Genomic DNA, 18123 nt, shown 5'->3' on the forward strand with positions numbered 1-18123 from the left:
GTTAGCAACATCGCAGCATGTGACACCAAGGAGCGACGATCAACGAGCACAAAAACTTGAAAAATCGTTGATACGTCGCTCCTTTTCATAATATCGTTGGTGGGGCATGCCGCTGGTTGTTTGTCGTTCCTGCAGCGTCACACATCGCTATGTGTGACACTGCAGGAACGACGAACATCTCCTTACCTGCATCCACCGGCAATGAGGAAGGAAGAAGGTGGGCGGCATGTTCCGGCCGCTCATCTTTGCCCCTCCTCTGCTATTGGGCGGCCGCTTAGTGACGCCGCAGTGACGTCGCCGAACACACCTCCCCCCTGAAGGAGGGATTGTTCGGCGGTCACAGCGACGTCGCTGAAAAGGTATGTGCGTATGATGCTGCCATAGCGATAATGTTCGCTACGGCAGCGATCACCAAATGTCGCACGAACGACGGGGGCGGGTGCTATCGCGCACGACATCGCTATCGCTAGCAATGCCACAGCGTGTAAAGCACCCTTGAGAGCTCTGGCAGTTGGCTGCAAGTATTAATAAATTTTGGTCTGTGAAACCTTTTGTACTAATTTTAATGCACAAAAGAGTGAAATTAATCTGCTGCATGCTTTCTAATAGCCAAAATGTGTAGGGTCGTCCAGTCTCCGGTCCATCAGAGTGTTAGACCTACAGTAAATAAATTTGTTCCTTAGAATAAAAATTAAATTTTACAAAACTGTATATTAAAAAATATCTCTGCCACTAATTATATCGGATAATAGGACATCTCTTTTTATAGCTGATAGAACAATATAACAAAGAAGCCAGGATCACAGCTACATATTGAAAATATCAGTATAATTTGAAGTGCCAGATCCCATGTAAATATAGTTAGGTTGAAAAAAGCCCTCGGTCCATCTATTTCAACCTTCCTCCACCAATTATACATTTGGTCACTAAGTCATTTATAACCAACAATATTGTATGTGCTGAGGAAATCATCCAGCCCATTTTTAAAAGCTGTTATAGTATCTGCCATTACTACCTCTTGTGGTAGGGCATTCCACAGTCTGACTGCTCTAACTGTAAAGAACTCTTTCCTATTTAGCTGCCGGAATCGCTTTTCTTCCACTCGCAGTGAGTGCCCCCTGGTCTTTAGTATTGTCTTTGGAAGGAATAAGTCATGTGCCAGTCCTTTATATTGACCACACATGTATTTATACATATAAATGAGATCTCCTCTGAGACGTCTTTTTTCTAAGCTAAACATATCTAACTTTTTCAACCTGTCATCATATGGGAGGCCTTCCATTCCTTGTAGTCATTTAGTTAGCCGCCTTTGAACTGACTCTCACTTCTGAATGTCCTTTTTAAAATGTGGAGCCCAAAACGCGATCCCATATTCCAGATGTGGCCTTACAAGTGATTTATAGAGGGCTAACAATACATTGGGATCACGGGATCTAATCTCTCTTTTTATACACCCTAAAATCTTGTTTGCTTTAGCAGCTGCTGCCTGACATTGAGTGCTGCTGCTCAGCTTATTTGTAACCAGAATACCCAAGTCCTTCTCCTGTTAATACATTAGTGGCAATCAATATAACAAATGATATGTAGATAAACCTAAAGATATTCTTACTTACCATTAACATATCAGCGGTGATAGCCCAGTTAGAAAACAGCAAAGTTTCCCCAGCAAATATGCAAATCTGTCAAAATTAAATATTTTCCATTAATTTAAGGAATTGAGATGCAATTCTGATAATTTTCATAATCACTTAATCACTAAAGAACGTTTTATTCTCTGAATATAATAAATATCCCAAAAGAAGTTTATAAAATGTCTAATTTACGTACACATGGGCTTGGCTAAAATATAGATTAGACTAAAATTGTCCAAACCAGTTGACATGGACCAACTACCTAATGTGTAAGGGGGCCTCACAACTCTCACCCGACAGATGATATCGGAGGAGAGAAGTATCTGGCCTTCTGAATTTCAACATTCAATCGTTTTGTAGAGAAGTTGCCACCAGAGAAGTCGGGAGAGAATTTAACTAAAGAGTACTTGGCTTCCAAATATGTAGTTATACCAATCTAAAACACATGATACTCTTCTTAATCTACACTGGGACCCGTAGAAGCGTTGTTTCATGTGAAACGGAGGCCATTCACAGTGCACCCCGCTTCCGCCCTAGCATGTTTTTATTGATGTTGAAATAAAACAAGAAAAATGATTGCAATTCCTTCACGTTTCACACTTTAATTGCATCTCAGTTGTTTCATTTTAAAGTACCACTCCAGCCGTATTTTTATTACAGTGCTGGAGCGGGGCTTTAAATCTAAATGCCCTGCCATTACTGTTATTTTAACGTTCCAGCGTTTCATCTGTTATCCGCGTCTGTCCGTCGGACTCTGGCACTTTCAGGCCAGTCGGCTGCTCTAGTGTTTCATGGAGCATGCTGGAGGTCACAACTCAATGCAAGTCTATGAAAGCCTTGTTCTTGCTCTCATAGACTTGTGACGTAACGCTGACTTCCGGACACTCAAAATTTAGGGTCTTAAGTTGGCACCATGGGACCGGAGCAATGTCAAAAAAGTTGAAGACGCCGGAAGGTGAGTGTATAAAACTGTGGGCTGGTGAAAAAAAAAAGTCCTCTGGAGTGGCACTGCAAATCCAAAATAGTGGCATGCAGACCCCCAAAGATTCGGTCACTCTCCAAATATTTCTGTACCTAAATGTATGATCTAAGCTCAGTCCTTTCACTCTGCTATTAGTATATTGTGACATTATTGAGGTCTGAATATTATATGGATATAAGGAAAGTGTGCTTTTGATGTATTATACTCTAGCATCCACATGGTTAATGTTGATAATATAAAACCACCCATTCCACTGCCTGTGTATTTAGTAAGACTGTCTTTCCAGATATTGTTTTGTTCTGCTCACTATTTGTATTCTTGTTCTGGTCCTATTGTCCATCTAGTCTTTGAAGAGCAGTATCGTTGCATGCTGAATGCCTCCGCTCCATTCTGCCTTGGCTGCACACACTGGCTCTTATACAATAAGCAATGCTAACACATTTCTATATTTGGATTATATTCAATTACACCTGCTTATGGTTTTCCCCACAAATGGAACTATGTGCAACCAACAAGCACCCTCAAACCCCTTATTGACGGAGCCAATTTTGACCTTAATGACCAAGCCAAATTTTAGGACTCCAACCTGTGTCACTTTATGAGGTAATAAGTCTGGAACACTTCAATGGATCCCGGTGATTCTGAGACTGTTTTTTTTTGTGACACATTGTAAATCGTGTTAGGGGTAAATTTATTAGGACATTTCTTGCGTTTTAATTGTATAAAAAAACAAAATCGGAAATTTTGAGAAAATGTTGAACATTTCGCAATTTGGCCAAAATAGATTGCGGGCACTTTGTTGTATTTGCAGGGCCCTGAAGGTACTTAGACAGCAGAAACTCCCCCCCCCCACACACACACACTCACAAGTGACCCGATTTTGAAAACTAGACCCCTCAAAAATTTTATCCAGGGGTATAGTAAGTATTTTGAACCCCAAGGTACTTCAGAGAATTTGATAACATTAGATCGTCACATTTAACATTTTCATTTTTTCCACAAAAATTTTTGCTTTAGCACCAAATTTCGCATTTTTACAACTGGTAACACAAAAAAGTGGAGGCCACAGTTCATTACCCACTTTCTTATGAGCGCGGAGGTAACCCACATGTAGTCAAAAGTTGTGTTTGGACAAACGGGAGGACACGGAACGGGAGGAGCAATATTTGAAATTTGGAAAACAAATTTGGCTGAAATAGATTACGGAGGGCCCCTAACATACCTACACAGCAGAGTCCCCCACTAGACCTATCAAGAAATTTATGTAGGGCTGTGTTGAGCAGTTTGAACCCAAAGGTAATTCACAAAATGTTTTAAAATGTTGATGTGAAAATGACATTGTTTTACATTTTTTTTTCTTGCTAAAATGTTTTAGCTAAAAATTTGTAATGTTGACAATGAATAATAGTATAAAACGGACCCATAATTTGTTACGCAATTTCTCCTGAACACAGTAATACCCCAATACATGGTCAAAAACTAATGTTAGGGCACATGGCAGGGCTCGAAAAGTGAATATCTCTATTTTATTTTTGGAACACAAATTTGGACAACACAACCTGTTGCATTTGCAGAGCCCCTGAGGTGTAAAAATGCAGAAACACCCACAAACAGTACAGACCAAAAGTTTGGACACACCTTCTCATTCAAAGAGTTTTCTTTATTTTTTATATATTTTATAAGCAAAAGGTGGCTACTTTGAAGAACCTAGAATAGAAGATATATTTGCAGTTGTTTCACACTTTTTTGTTAAGTATTTAATTCCACATGTGTTAATTCATAGTTTTGATGCCTTCAATGTGAATCTACAATTTTCAGTCATGAAAATAAAGAAAACTCTTTGAATGAGGTGTGTACAAACTTTTGGTCTGTACTGTATGTCCCCATATTTTTTTAGTTTAATCCCTGGTCTCATACACTGCTGTACTAAGGCACAGCAGCACATGAGACCTGTCAGTGAGTCACTGACTTTGCCTGTAATACCCAACTTATACCAGGCTCTTACATTCCACCATACCCTTAGGTCAACAGATGACCCCAGGGCACCATGGTAACGATCGGCACAAAATATTATGATTGTAGAGGTCAATCCTGCCAAAGGGGGTCCTTTAACCCCTTTTTAAAAAGTTAGATACTGCTGTCGCAATTGACAGTGGTATTTACAGGGATAATCGGCCCTGATTGGTTCAAAACTGGTTGGTGCAGATGACAGCAGGTGTCAGCTGTCATGTACTATCATCTTTGGGAAGTTAACCCAGTGGCGCTATTCCCTTTTTCCCGATCGATGTTTTAAAGCGGTAATGAGAGAATAAGGCCCCTGAATGACCACCGTTTATATGCGTATCGGCGGTCGTTAAGGGGTTAAAGGGAGCTATTACTTTAGAAAATGACATGGACTGCACATTGAATATATAGTGTGCAACTAAGCAAAAATTTACAAAACTGAGAATGAGGTTCTTAGCTTAAGATTCTGGTCAGGCTGTATGAAGAACACTACCATGTGACAATGAACCTCTCAGGCAGTCCCTGAGCTTAAAGGTGCGGCGGTGCCTTGTGTCAACCACTGACAAAATGACAGTGCACCAGCAGGGGGAGTGACCTGGCACCCCACAGCCCATGCTGCAAGGCAAAGCCCCCATGGCTCTAGGCCACCCCACCCTACAGGCACAGTATCACAGCAGCAATGGTCGCCACACAGCACCAAAACTATGTGAAAGGTGCTGAAAAACACAAATTCTACATATCCATGTCTTTTTCTACAATTATGGTACACTTTAAGGGGAGTCTGTTAGTATGCCAGACCAACGTTATTAAATGTAATTAGCAGAGAGTCGCCCAAAGTGACAATAAAGGAGAGGGAATTAAGCTTGCTATATTTGCTAATGAGCGTATGTGGCTCAATCATACTGCACAGTAATCCCTACGCTTATACAGACTAATTTACATTTAAAGGAAAGGCGGAGTAAGGACGAGGAAAGGGTTCTTTACTGTAACTGGCACCAAGGTCTAGAATGCACTATCAGTGTTTGATGAAAGAATTTAAGAAGGTCCATACCTTTATGTGAGAAGGAATGATATTGAGAGAGGGAATAAAAAAGGGGGTGACTAATGTAGAAATGGTGTAGGTAGGAAAATATTTGACTACTATGTGGGACCCGGCTTAAATTCCACAAGTAGCTACAATCATGGGATTTTGCTTTGTCTTCCTCTGGACCAAACCGCTCAGCCCAAGGCAGGATGAACTTAGTGACCTCGAGTCTTTTCAAGTATAATGAGTATGATAATATGTATTTCCAATAGATTCCCAGTGCAGCTGTCAGGATTCTGGATAATGCAGGATTATAAGCAACTTTGTGTTTCATAACTAGCTGGTTACCTACATTTCTGCTTTAATCATTTTTCCTCTGCGTAATTCTGCAGTTTTTTATTTTTTTAAATGGCCGGATGAGTTGTTACGAATCAAAGTTAGTGCTTTTTAAGTATCCCCATACAAACATTTTTCTGCTTCCCTCCAAAATGGAGCAGATCTATTGCTCACATAAAGTCATTGCTCTCCTTTTGTTTTCCCAGAACAGCTACATAAAAGCTATGTGTACATGTACAATGCATTGACTGTTCCAATTTTACAGTATTACGTTTTCTGGAGAAAATAAACCTGCATTGGCAAGTATGCCGTGGTGTTAAAATCCTTGTGAATTCCAGCTATATTTTTAGAATACACTGGATTTTTACTGGTGTCTAAAATCATTGGTACAGCAGTTTATCATTCAAGCTTGGTTAGAGAATTCTTCTAGTATAAAGGGAAATGATTGCATTATATTGAAACAACAGATATGTCAGGTTTCTGTACGGTCTCTATTCAGTCATCTATGGAAACTAGCATATGTCATATATTCTACGGTAATATATTGCTGTAGTGACCGTCCTGCCACATTTATCTAGGACACCAAAATTTACGGTAATTTTTCAGGTTTGGACCCTGCTTATAATATGAATCCACAAATCAGAAACAGATCGATAAGGTATTGGAAGATTTTTGTAGGAAACTTGCTATGTCAATTTTCATTTGCCTTGCATCTTGCTTACTAATGTAAGGCACCAAAGTTCTCAATGATTGCCCTGTATTCCTCCTGAGACACAGTAATGCATTTTTTATAATGAATTACATGAGAAAATACTAAGTTTTATATTCAAGAATTTCCTATATTATCCTGAATCCTTCATTCTTTTTGTACTACAGCAATGCAGAAAGCCCATTTAAAGGAAATCTGTGAGCAGGTTTTTGCTTCCGCATCTGAGAGCAGCATAATATAGGCAAATAGATCCTGAATCCAACAATGTATCACTTAGATTATTTGGTGTAGCTTTTTTGACACAATCAGAATTTTTAGACTTAAGGCCGCTTTACATGCTACGATATCGTGACCGATATAGCTAGCGTGCGTACCCAACCCCATCGGTTGTGCGACACGGGCAAAATCGCTGAGCGTGGAGCACAATATCGCGCAGACATGTCACACTAATTACCTGCCTAGCGACGTCGCTGTGACCGGCGAACCACCTCCTTTCTAAGGGGGCGGCTCGTTCAGCGTCACAGCGACGTCACAGCTGCGTCACTGAACCGCCGCCCAATAGAAGCGGAGGGGCGGAGATGAGCGGGACGTAACATCCCGCCCACCTCCTTCCTTCCTCATTGCGGGCGGCAGCAGGTAAGGTGAGGTTCCTCGTTCCTGCGGTGTCACACATAGCGATGTGTGCTGCCGCAGCAGCGACGAACTGCTTCGTACACCGAGCAGCAACGATATTCAAGAATAGGGGGGCATGTCACCGATCAGCGATTTTGACCGTTTTTGCGATGATTCAAAATCGCTCATAGGTGTCACATGCAAAGACATCGCTAAAGCGACTGGATGTGCGTCACAAATTCCGTGACCCCAACGAGATTGCTTGAGCGATGTCGCAGCGTGTAAAACGGCCTTTAACCATGTAGCAGAGCTGAGAGAGCTGTCCCGCCACACCAGGCTCTCAATAGAGATTGTAGATTGACAGTGAGGTGCCAATCAGAGAGAGCGGAGCGTGAAGGATTCCTGTGCGCATGACATTGTAGTCAGAGCAATGATAAGTCCTGCTGCTTAAACAAACAAAGCAAATAAAATAGCAGATCAGACCTTGACAAGACAGGCATCCTTGAATTCTATGTTTTAGCCCTTGCAGCATGCGGTCTTCAGATTACATAGCAAAAATCTGCTGACAGATTCCCTTTAATACAGTCTATATTAAACGGTTACTGCTCTAAAATGAACCTGTCTAAAGATCCTCAATTATCAGACTAGAGATATTATAGTATAGTGACCTCAATACACTCACAGGCTTATTTGTATTTGTCTTCAAAGCTTAATTTTTCCACTTTGGCGCATTGAGTAACTGCAAGCAAGGTATGTTTCACTTTTCTTCGATGACTTATACAGCCAAACTACAACTTTGATTAGTAATATATCACATAAATGCAGCACTTACAAGGCTGCCAAGATGATTAAACCTTGTAAATGAGGAAATTAAGATGCAAATTTGATAAAAACTTAATTAATGCTATTTTATCACAAAGATACTCTGGGACCGGAATGACAACAGCTATACATGTAAGAATACACTATCTGCATCAGGAAGGAGGGCTAAGCCAGAAGCAATAGTGACTGAGTGGGTGGCAATAGTTCTTTAACAGGAGTAGAATAATTTCAGATCATGTGCAATCTGGATACCAGCTGAGCCGCACAGAAGGCTTGTTTCAGCTTCACTGGGCAGGAATTATTTAGAACAGCAGAAAGGCATAGGAGAAAAGATTTCCTTAGTAAAGTGACTTACATATGCAGCTACGATGCTGCTCTTGGCAGCAACGAAGACCAAGCAAATGAAGATGGCAGATCCCAGCATGCCTACAGCACAGACAAGTGGGTCAGCGCGTTGCGTCTTCAGCCGACACCATTTAGTAGCTCCCGCCCCTGTTATCACTCCGAGAAAGCCGGTGATGCAGGTGATTGCTCCAAAAATCAAACTGTTAAAGAAAAGATAGACAGACTTGTCATGGACATAGGGAACCACAAGAGCGCTGGTATACAAGTGTCAGAACTGTAAGAGCCTCTTAATTGCATGAATTCTCTTCTTTGCTAATAATCGCACAGTGGGAAGTTTAATGTTAGCAAATAATAAACTAGAACAACCCTGATCTTCATGTGTGTCCCCCTCCTGGTGATCCCTAATCAGCAATTATTTCAGGGGAAACCATAATATAAAATGAATCAATATCCATCAATCCATGGTGTCCATTGTATTCCATAAGCCCCCTGCAGTCTGCACTGGCAAGAGCCTCATGTGAATGGCGCTCTATGCTATAATTAACATGGGAGGTGTCAGATATTCTCTAATTACAGGGGGGTATTTATTACAGAGATAAAAAAATATTGCAGAAATATTCTAGGCATACATAATTGGATCACAGTTATTAATAAATACAAAACCTTTGTACCTTTAGGCTCATTTCTCCCAATGAATTTGCAAAAAAACCAAACCACAGCATCTTCATCATAATCACAGATGCAGATTCTTTACTGTAAGAGCAGTGAAACTATGGAACTCTCTGCCACATGATGTTGTAATGGTTGATTTATTATTAAAATTTAAGAGAGGCCTAGATGCCTTTGTTGAAAAATATAATATTACTTGTTATGTGCACTAGATTGTGATGGGACGTTGATCCAGGGAACTAGTCTGATTACAGTATGTGGAGTCGGGAAGGAATTTTTTCATCTAATGTGGCTCTTACTGTCTGTAGTAAGGGGTTTTAGCCTCCTCTGGATCAACATGTTGGTCATAGGTTGAACTCAATGGACTTAAGTCAACCTTCAACCTTAAACACTGTGAAACTATTACGGTTCCAGCAAAATGGATGGGATTTATAGAAAGCCCCTGCCCACTGTGGTGCATGTTTAAAATCCGCAACATGTCAATTTCTCTTGAGTTTTATGTGCAGATGTTTCTGGGAAAAAATAAAAAAAAACAACAAAAATTGCAGCAGATGTTTAAAATCTGCAAGTAAGAATTCACACATGCACTAAGAAAGCATGTAATCCTCACATAAAGCTTTGTCAAAGGAAGTATCCAAAACAAAGCAGCTATATTTAAAACATGGCATATCAAAAAGATAAAAACCGCGGAATAACACGATAAAAAAGCACTCAAAAACGTAACCTAACTGGTGCAGAAATGCTGCAAAAACACCATTTACGCCATCAAAAACTCCCCAGAGAGGCATCTTGGGAACGTAGCCTTAAGAATTTTCAAACCAATTCATAAATTACCTGTCTTTGGTGCTGCAGGGTCCAAAGTTACAAGGCTCCACTGTTTTCTGTACCACCTGAGCTCTGTTCAGATAGAGAGGAATCCACATACCGAGAGCCCCAGTTGCAAATGACACTGTAGACGTTGCCAAAGAGGAGAAGACATAACTGCGACTGGCAAAATAAATAGAAAATGCACAAATTAAGTGCCTGAAATAAGGCAGCCCAGCAGGCCAGATGTGACCTGAAAATTGATTTTGCTTCCTTTTCTGTACTTAATAGGATTTCTGCTAGCTTTATGAAATTCCCAATCCCGTCTTCAAGATTTCTCACGAGCTGCGCCTATGCTCTGGAACACACTACCAAGAACAATCTGATTAATTCCCAACATCCACACCTTTAAGCGGGTCCTAAAAACGCATTTCTTTAGACTAGCCTATCACCTCACTGCCCTGATCTAATCTAGTCCCTTTCTGCCCTTCATAAAAAATTTACTTCCAATTCTTGTCCCCTGTATCTTCTGACTCCATTCCTTTCCATGTACTTTTTTACATTCTGTACCTGTATAAATTCTGGCTTTTGACCGGTCCACGCAGCTGGTTTTGAATCCCCTATTAAATAAATGGCTGGACCATATATGACAAGCTTTTCTCCCCCCCATTCACCTTTTGTGCCTCCCCTATTTCCTCCTAGACTGTAAGCTTACAAGCAGGGCCCTCACTCCTCCTGGTATCTTAATTTTGTTATTTTATATTGTCTCATATTGTCTGTACATGTCCCCTCTGAATTGTAAAGCGCTGCGGAATATGTTGGCGCTATAGAAATAAAATGTATTATTATATTATTATTATTATTCCTCTTTAGCCAAGCTATGCTGCTGCTGACACATGGCATCACCAACCCGTAAAATATGGAATAATGCCCTGATCATGAGTCCCAAGTACAAATGTAGTGATTCTTAATCTAGCGCCCACCATGTGAACTATATCTTGATGCAGAACACTAATGTGACACTTAAAGCAAAAGCTATTGGACAAGTGAGATGTTCGTTGCACATACACATTCTGTCTTAGGATGGTACGCACAGTGTTGTACAGATCAGGAGTGGCCCTGATCACGGCATTCATTCCGTTCCCCTTCTTGTTTTCCCCTTATAGCAGCTCAGTTGACTTACTTCTTGATCAGGGCTTTCATATCTCGGAACCAAGAACTCCGCGCCTTTAGTTGTTCTGTGTGTCCTCTCTTTGCGGCTGGTACAAATATTAGTATTAGAGTTCCCGTTATCATACCAAGCACCGGGGAGACCTTAGGACATGAAATACATTTGTTAATATATTTTGTACAATATATTAACTACAGCGAAGAAGTGATAAATTCAATCCCAAAAAACAATAATTATTATTTAAAAAAAAAAAAAAAAAAGTCATGTTCAATGTCATTACATTAGAGACGTATGAGGAATGCTGGAAGGTTGTGATCAGAGTCATTAGTATGTGTTCTCTAAAGGTCCAGTCACACTAAGCAACTTACCAGCGATCCCAACAACGATAGGGATCGCTGGTAAGTTGCTAGGAGGTTGCTGGTGAGCTGTCACACTGCGACGCTCCAGCGATCCCACCAGCAACCTGACCTGGCAGGGATCGCTGGAGCGTGGCTACACGAGTTGCTGGTGAGCTCACCAGCAACCAGTGACCAGCCCCCAGTCTCCTAGTTACAGCACACATCAGGTTAATTAACCCGATGTGTGCTGCAGCTAAATGTGCACAGAGCAGGGAGCAGCGCACACTGAGCGCTGGCTCCTTGCTCTCCTAGTTACAGCACACATCGGGTTAATTGCCTGATGTGTCCTGCAGCTAAATGTGCACAGAGCAGGAGCCAGCACACACTGCTTAGTGCTGGCTCCTTGCTCTCCTAGTTACAGCACACATCGGGTTAATTACCTGATGTGTGCTGCAGCTACATGTGCACAGAGCAGGAGCCGGCAGCACAGGCAGTGAGAGCGGAGGAGGCTGGTATCAAAGGTAAATATCGGGTAACCAAGGACAGGGCTTCTTGGTTACCCGATGTTTACATTAGTTACCAGCCTCTGCAGAAGCCGGCTCCTGCTGCCTGCACATTTAGTTGTTGCTGTCTCGCTGTCACACACAGCGATCTGTGCTTCACAGCGGGACAGCAACAACTAAAAAATGGCCCAGGACATTCAGCAACAACCAACGACCTCACAGCAGGGGCCAGGTTGTTGCTGGATGTCACACACAGCAACATCGCTAGCAACGTCACAAAAGTTGTTCGTTACCAGCGATGTTGCTAGCGATGTTGCTTAGTGTGACGGGGCCTTAAGTCTTGAGTACCGTACTTAGCATATGTTTAATCCTAATGAGTATCAGAGATGATGCCTCTAGACATATAGCTCCAAGCACCTAGGCTTTCAGTCTGCTGCCTTAAGGGTACGTGTGCTAAATCATGATCTTCTAATAAACAGGCAGGGGTTGGATTACAGAATCACACATTTGGGTTTCCTCAAGGAATTAAAAACAAAACAGAATAACAGCAGTTAATGTATTAAAATAATAAAATAATCATTGCTCATCTATTCAAACCCTGCGTCCTGCATCATTCAGGTGACCGCTGCAGCCAATCACTGGTCCTGTCAGTGCTGATACCAGTTTAGTTGCAGTGATTACAAAATTATGCCAATGCTGTAGCAGTCAGAAACCAGCTAAAGTGGAGTGGTGGGTAATCAAATAGGTGAGTAAGGTGCAGACTTATCATTAGTGTAAAATGTGCAGCCACACAGGGGCCCAAAAGGTGAAGGGGCCCACTTTCACCTACAAAGCTGGTGGAATGATGCATTATGATGAGCTGGTGGACTGCACAGGGGCCCTCTTCTGCCTGTGTCCACCAGTGCGGTGAGTAATGGTTATTTTATTTAATTGAAAAAAATTCCTGTTCTTATCAATTAGTTTATTCCATTCAACCCCTGTAAATGGTGTTATCAGGGTATGCTCCATGGTCTGTATATAGGTCCCTGCCTTAGATTACTTTACTTGGTCCATGGTGTGTACATAGCCTGAGCTTACTCTTCTTGGTCCATGGTCTGTACATAACATGAACTTACACTTCTTGGTCCATAACCTGTACACAACCTCAGCTTACTGTTCTTGGTCCATGGTTTAGACATAGCATGATCTTACTCTTCTTGGTCCATGGTCTGTACAAATCCTGAGCTTACTCTTCTTCATCCATGGTCTTACATAGCCTGAGCTTACTCTTCTTGATCCATGGTCTGTACATAGCCTGAGCTTACACTTCTTGGTCCGTGGTCTGTACATAGCCTAAGGCGGGCTTTACACGCTGCGACATCGCTAGCGATGTCGAGAGCGATAGCACCCGCCCCCGTCGCACATGCGATATGTGGTGCTTGCTGCCGTAGCGAACATTATCGCTGCGGCAGCTTCACACGCACATACCTGGTCGGCAACATCGCTGTGACTGCTGAACAATTCCTCCTTTAAGGGGGAGATGCGTTCGGCGTCACAGCGACGTCACCATGTCGTCACTAAGCGGCCGCCCAACAGAAGTGGAGGGGCGGAGATGAGCGAGACATAACATCCCGCCCACCTCCTTCATTCCGCATAGCCGGTGGACGCAGGTAAGGAGATGTTTGTCGTTCCTGCGGCTTCACACACAGCGACGTGTAGTGCTGCAGGAACGACAAACAACATCGTACCGGCAGCAGTAACGACATTATGAAAAGGAGCGACGTGCCACCGATCAACAATTTTTGACGTTTTTGCGATCGGTGATCGTCGCTCCTAGGGATCACACGCTGCGATGTCGGTAACGGCGCCGGATGTGCGTCACTAACGACGTGACCCCGACGATATATTGTTACTGATGACGCAACGAGTAAAGCCCGCCTTAGCTTATACTTCTTGATCCATAGTCTATACATAGCCTGAGCTTACTCTTCTTGGTCCACGGTCTGTACATAACCTGAGCATACTCTTCTTGGTCCATGGTCTGATAACATGAGCTTACTCTTCTTGGTCCATGGTCTGACTGTACATAACATGAGCTTACTCTTCCTGCTCCATGGTCTGTACATAACATAGTTACATAGGTTGAAAAAAGACCTAGGTCCATCTAGTTCAACCTTCCTCCACCAATTCTACATTTCGTCCCTAAAGGTCCAGTCACACTAAGCAACTTACCAGCGATCCCAACAACGATAGGGATCGCTGGTAAGTTGCTAGGAGGTTGCTGGTGAGCTGTCACACTGCGACGCTCCAGCGATCCCACCAGCAACCTGACCTGGCAGGGATCGCTGGAGCGTGGCTACACGAGTTGCTGGTGAGCTCACCAGCAACCAGTGACCAGCCCCCAGTCTCCTAGTTACAGCACACATCAGGTTAATTAACCCGATGTGTGCTGCAGCTAAATGTGCACAGAGCAGGGAGCAGCGCACACTGAGCGCTGGCTCCTTGCTCTCCTAGTTACAGCACACATGGGGTTAATTGCCTGATGTGTGCTGCAGCTATCTGTGCACAGAGCAGGAGCCGGCAGCACAGGCAGTGAGAGCGGAGGAGGCTGGTATCAAAGGTAAATATCGGGTAACCAAGGACAGGGCTTCTTGGTTACCCGATGTTTACATTAGTTACCAGCCTCCGCAGAAGCCGGCTCCTGCTCACTGCACATTAGTTGTTGCTGTCTCGCTGTCACACACAGCGATCTGTGCTTCACAGCGGGACAGCAACAACTAAAAAATGGCCCAGGACATTCAGCAACAACCAACGACCTCACAGCAGGGGCCAGGTTGTTGCTGGATGTCACACACAGCAACATCGCTAGCAACGTCACAAAAGTTGTTCGTTACCAGCGATGTTGCTAGCGATGTTGCTTAGTGTGACGGGGCCCTAAGTCACTTATAACCAACCATGTAGTGTGTACTGAGGAAATCATCCAGCCTTTTTTTAAAAGCTGTTATAGTATCTGCCATTACTACCTCTTGTGGTAGTGTATTCCACAGTCTGAGTGCTCTAACTGTAAAGAACCCTTTCCTATTTAGCTGCCGGAATCGCTTTTCTTCCACTCGCAGTGAGTGCCCCCTGGTCCTTAGTATTGTCTTTGGAAGAAATAAGTCAGTTGCCAGTCCTTTATATTGACCACACATGTATTTATAGATATAAATGAGATCTCCTCTGAGACGTCTTTTTTCTAAGCTAAACATATCTAACTTTTTCAACCTCTCATCATATGGGAGGCCTTTCATTCCTTGTAACATGAGCTTACACTTTTTGATCCATGGTCTGTACATAGCCTGAGCTTACTCTTCTTGGTCCATGGTCTGTACATAACATGAACTTATACTTCTTGATCCATAGTCTGTACATAGCCTGAGCTTACTCTTCTTGGTCCATGGTCTATACATAACATGAGCTTACACTTATTGATCCATGGTCAGTACATCACATGAGCTTACTCTTCTTGGTCCATGGTCTATACATAGCTTGAGCTTACTTTTCTTGATCCATGCTCTGTACATAACATGCGCTTACTCTTCTTGGTCCATGGTTTGTACATGGCCTGAGCTTACACTTCTTGATCCATGGTCTTTACCTTGCCTGAGATTACTCTTCTTGAAACATGAGATTGGTATTACCATGGATTTCCTTCTCTTTATACTTCACACCTACACCATGTAATTAGTCAGATATGTTCTATGTTACTACGCTATGACACATTACAAATAAATTGTGTAGAAGTAATTATTTTTTTACATTTTTTTTTATATAACAGCCAAATAGCTTTTACAATGGTGTTTAGTACGTCCAATCCGCACCTCTTCCTTCATTATACATAAGTTCTGGGAAATGTCCAGAAGACAATCTGAAACATTAAACAATAAGAATCTTGAAGTAAATGTTCTCTATTTTTGGTTGTTCAGTAAAGACATAATTATACCTTTACTATAGCTACAACTCCCTAGTTGCTTACTGGATATGCCAGCAAAATTTTAGAGCGAGAGAGAGTCAAAGGTGAAGAAGCAATGTTTCCTGTTTTAGGCCTTTAAATCAGATTCATGATCACACAAGCAATGCTTGCACTTAGATGAAAAAGAAAGGAAGTGTGAAGAATATGGGGTCAGTGCAAAAGCTATGGAAACCAGCTTTGTTGTTTTTTTGTCCCTTAAAACAGGAAAGAGACTGTTATAATCCTAGACTGCTAAAAGTGGTGATAAGTTGGAATGAACGGTTCAGATGCGGCTACTGATTAGGAGCAGATAATTAATAATACAACTGAAGGGAACGGCTGGAATCACAACCTGTCAATGTTTCACTGGTGAAGGACCTTCTCTACTATTAATTGATCACGACTCTTATGTGGGCGTCACACGGTACGATCTATCGTGCGATCGCACGAGCGATCGTACCCGCCACCGTCGTTTGTCCGTCACGGGCAAAGCGCTGCCCATGTCGCACAAAATCGTTAAACCGCCGTCACACGTACTTACCTGCTGAGCGACTTCGCTGTGGGCGGCGAACATCCTCTTCCTGAAGGGGGTGGACATTCGGCGTCACAGCGATGTCACATAGCGGCCGGCCAATAGAAGCGGAGGGGCGGAGATGAGCGGGACGTAAACATCCCGCCCACCTCCTTCCTTCCGCATTGCCGGCAGGTGCCGCGGGACGCAGGTAAGATGTGGGTCACAAAAACTGTGACCCTGACGATGCATCGCACAATAGATCGTCTCGTGTGACGCCCGCATTACTCCTCTTTACAAGTATTTTAAGCAATTTAGTCTTACATTATTTACACTATCACAGTAAGAGAAGTATATCCGCTCTGCTTTGTTCACACTAATGTCCTGATTTCTGCCCATGCTGGAACCATAACAGCTCAGATGGGTGTGTATGAACATAATAGTGTGTATAATTTCTCTCTCTGTTCTATTATTTTTGACAGCCATAATACCACTGCAGGATATGTTATTGGTGACAAAACAAATACTGGAACGCTTGAAGTGTGAACAAAGCCTAAAAGGTAGCCATACAAATTAGTTTATATCAACTAAACACGCTCATTTTGGCTGGACCAGATGAGTATCTAATGTATAAGCGGTGGCCTTGACTTTCCCCTATGGCAGATGTCAAAGGAAAAAAGGATCGGGCATGTTGAATTTCAATATGACCAATCCTTTTGTGCTTAGGTGAAATAGGCACTCGCTGGAGGGATTCAGCAGTAGTTTATTCGACTCTCTTTATTAAAGGGAATCTGTCACCAGGTTTTTGCCACCTAATCTGAGAGCAGCATCATGTAGGGGCAGAGATCCTGATTCCAGTGGTGCGTCACTTACTGGGCTGCTTAGTGTAGTTTTGATAAGATCACTGATTAATCAGCAGTAGATTATCATTAGAGGACTACTTGGTGTGCTGCCAGGTAGTCCAGCATATTCATCAGCTCTGTATAAATGCTAGATGTGCAGCAGAGAAAACATTGATTTTATCAAAATGACAACAAACAGCTCAGTAAGTGACACATCACTGGAATCAGGGTCTCTGTCTCTACATTATGCTGTTCTCAGATGGGGGGAGCAAAAACCTGGTGACAGATTCCCTTTAAGAATACTTGTATAGTCAGCCAATATAGAGAAACATATCTATAAAGTATGGCTAGCTTCAGAGAAAACTCTGGATTAGAATTTCTTTCCAAAAATATATTTCCTTTTCATTGAGAAACACAATAATACAACATGAGCCTCATTTAAGGCAAGCATCACGTAAATGTGGAAGGGCGCTGTATAGTTATATTGTCAGTCAGACAAAGGATTCTTCAGTATTGTCATCGTTACACCTACACGTCTGAATCTGATGTTCAGAGATTCATATGCAATGATTTGCCTATTGTAGAATGTGTCATCTTTCATCACTTGCAGTCACTTCAAACAGAGCAACATACTCTAGTCTAAATCCACAAAAGCTAAAAAAGATTTTTTTTTTATAAAAAAAAATAATGAAATTACATACAAATATATATTATTTGTGTCTAGGGAATCTAACTGCCCCTACCATGTGGTATGTGCATCTGCTCTACTATTCTGTAGAAGTCTACATAGAAATAATAGATGGTGTGTACAGTATTTGATACCAAGGATGTGAAAATTGTTAAAAAAAAA

At 42.2% G+C, this 18123-nt stretch overlaps 1 protein-coding gene across 4 annotated transcripts in view; it reads right to left on the minus strand.

The window, feature by feature from the left end:
* Window positions 1-18123, minus strand: part of SPNS2 (SPNS lysolipid transporter 2, sphingosine-1-phosphate) — a 180015-nt gene that overhangs the window by 28988 nt on the left and 132904 nt on the right. For all 4 annotated transcript variants that reach the window (XR_012750524.1, XM_075336368.1, XM_075336370.1 and 1 more), the window contains exons 6-9: window positions 11122-11252; window positions 9969-10121; window positions 8476-8665; window positions 1614-1679 (exon numbers count right to left, since the gene is read on the minus strand). Coding sequence is in view for 3 of the 4 variants with exons in the window: in XM_075336368.1 (XP_075192483.1) it covers window positions 1614-1679; window positions 8476-8665; window positions 9969-10121; window positions 11122-11252 (540 nt within the window). In the remaining variant the exon portion in view is untranslated. The remainder of the gene's footprint in view (window positions 1-1613; window positions 1680-8475; window positions 8666-9968; window positions 10122-11121; window positions 11253-18123) is intronic.

The sequence above is a fragment of the Anomaloglossus baeobatrachus genome, chromosome 2, assembly GCF_048569485.1.
Source record: "Anomaloglossus baeobatrachus isolate aAnoBae1 chromosome 2, aAnoBae1.hap1, whole genome shotgun sequence".
NCBI classification, from domain to species: domain Eukaryota; kingdom Metazoa; phylum Chordata; class Amphibia; order Anura; family Aromobatidae; genus Anomaloglossus; species Anomaloglossus baeobatrachus.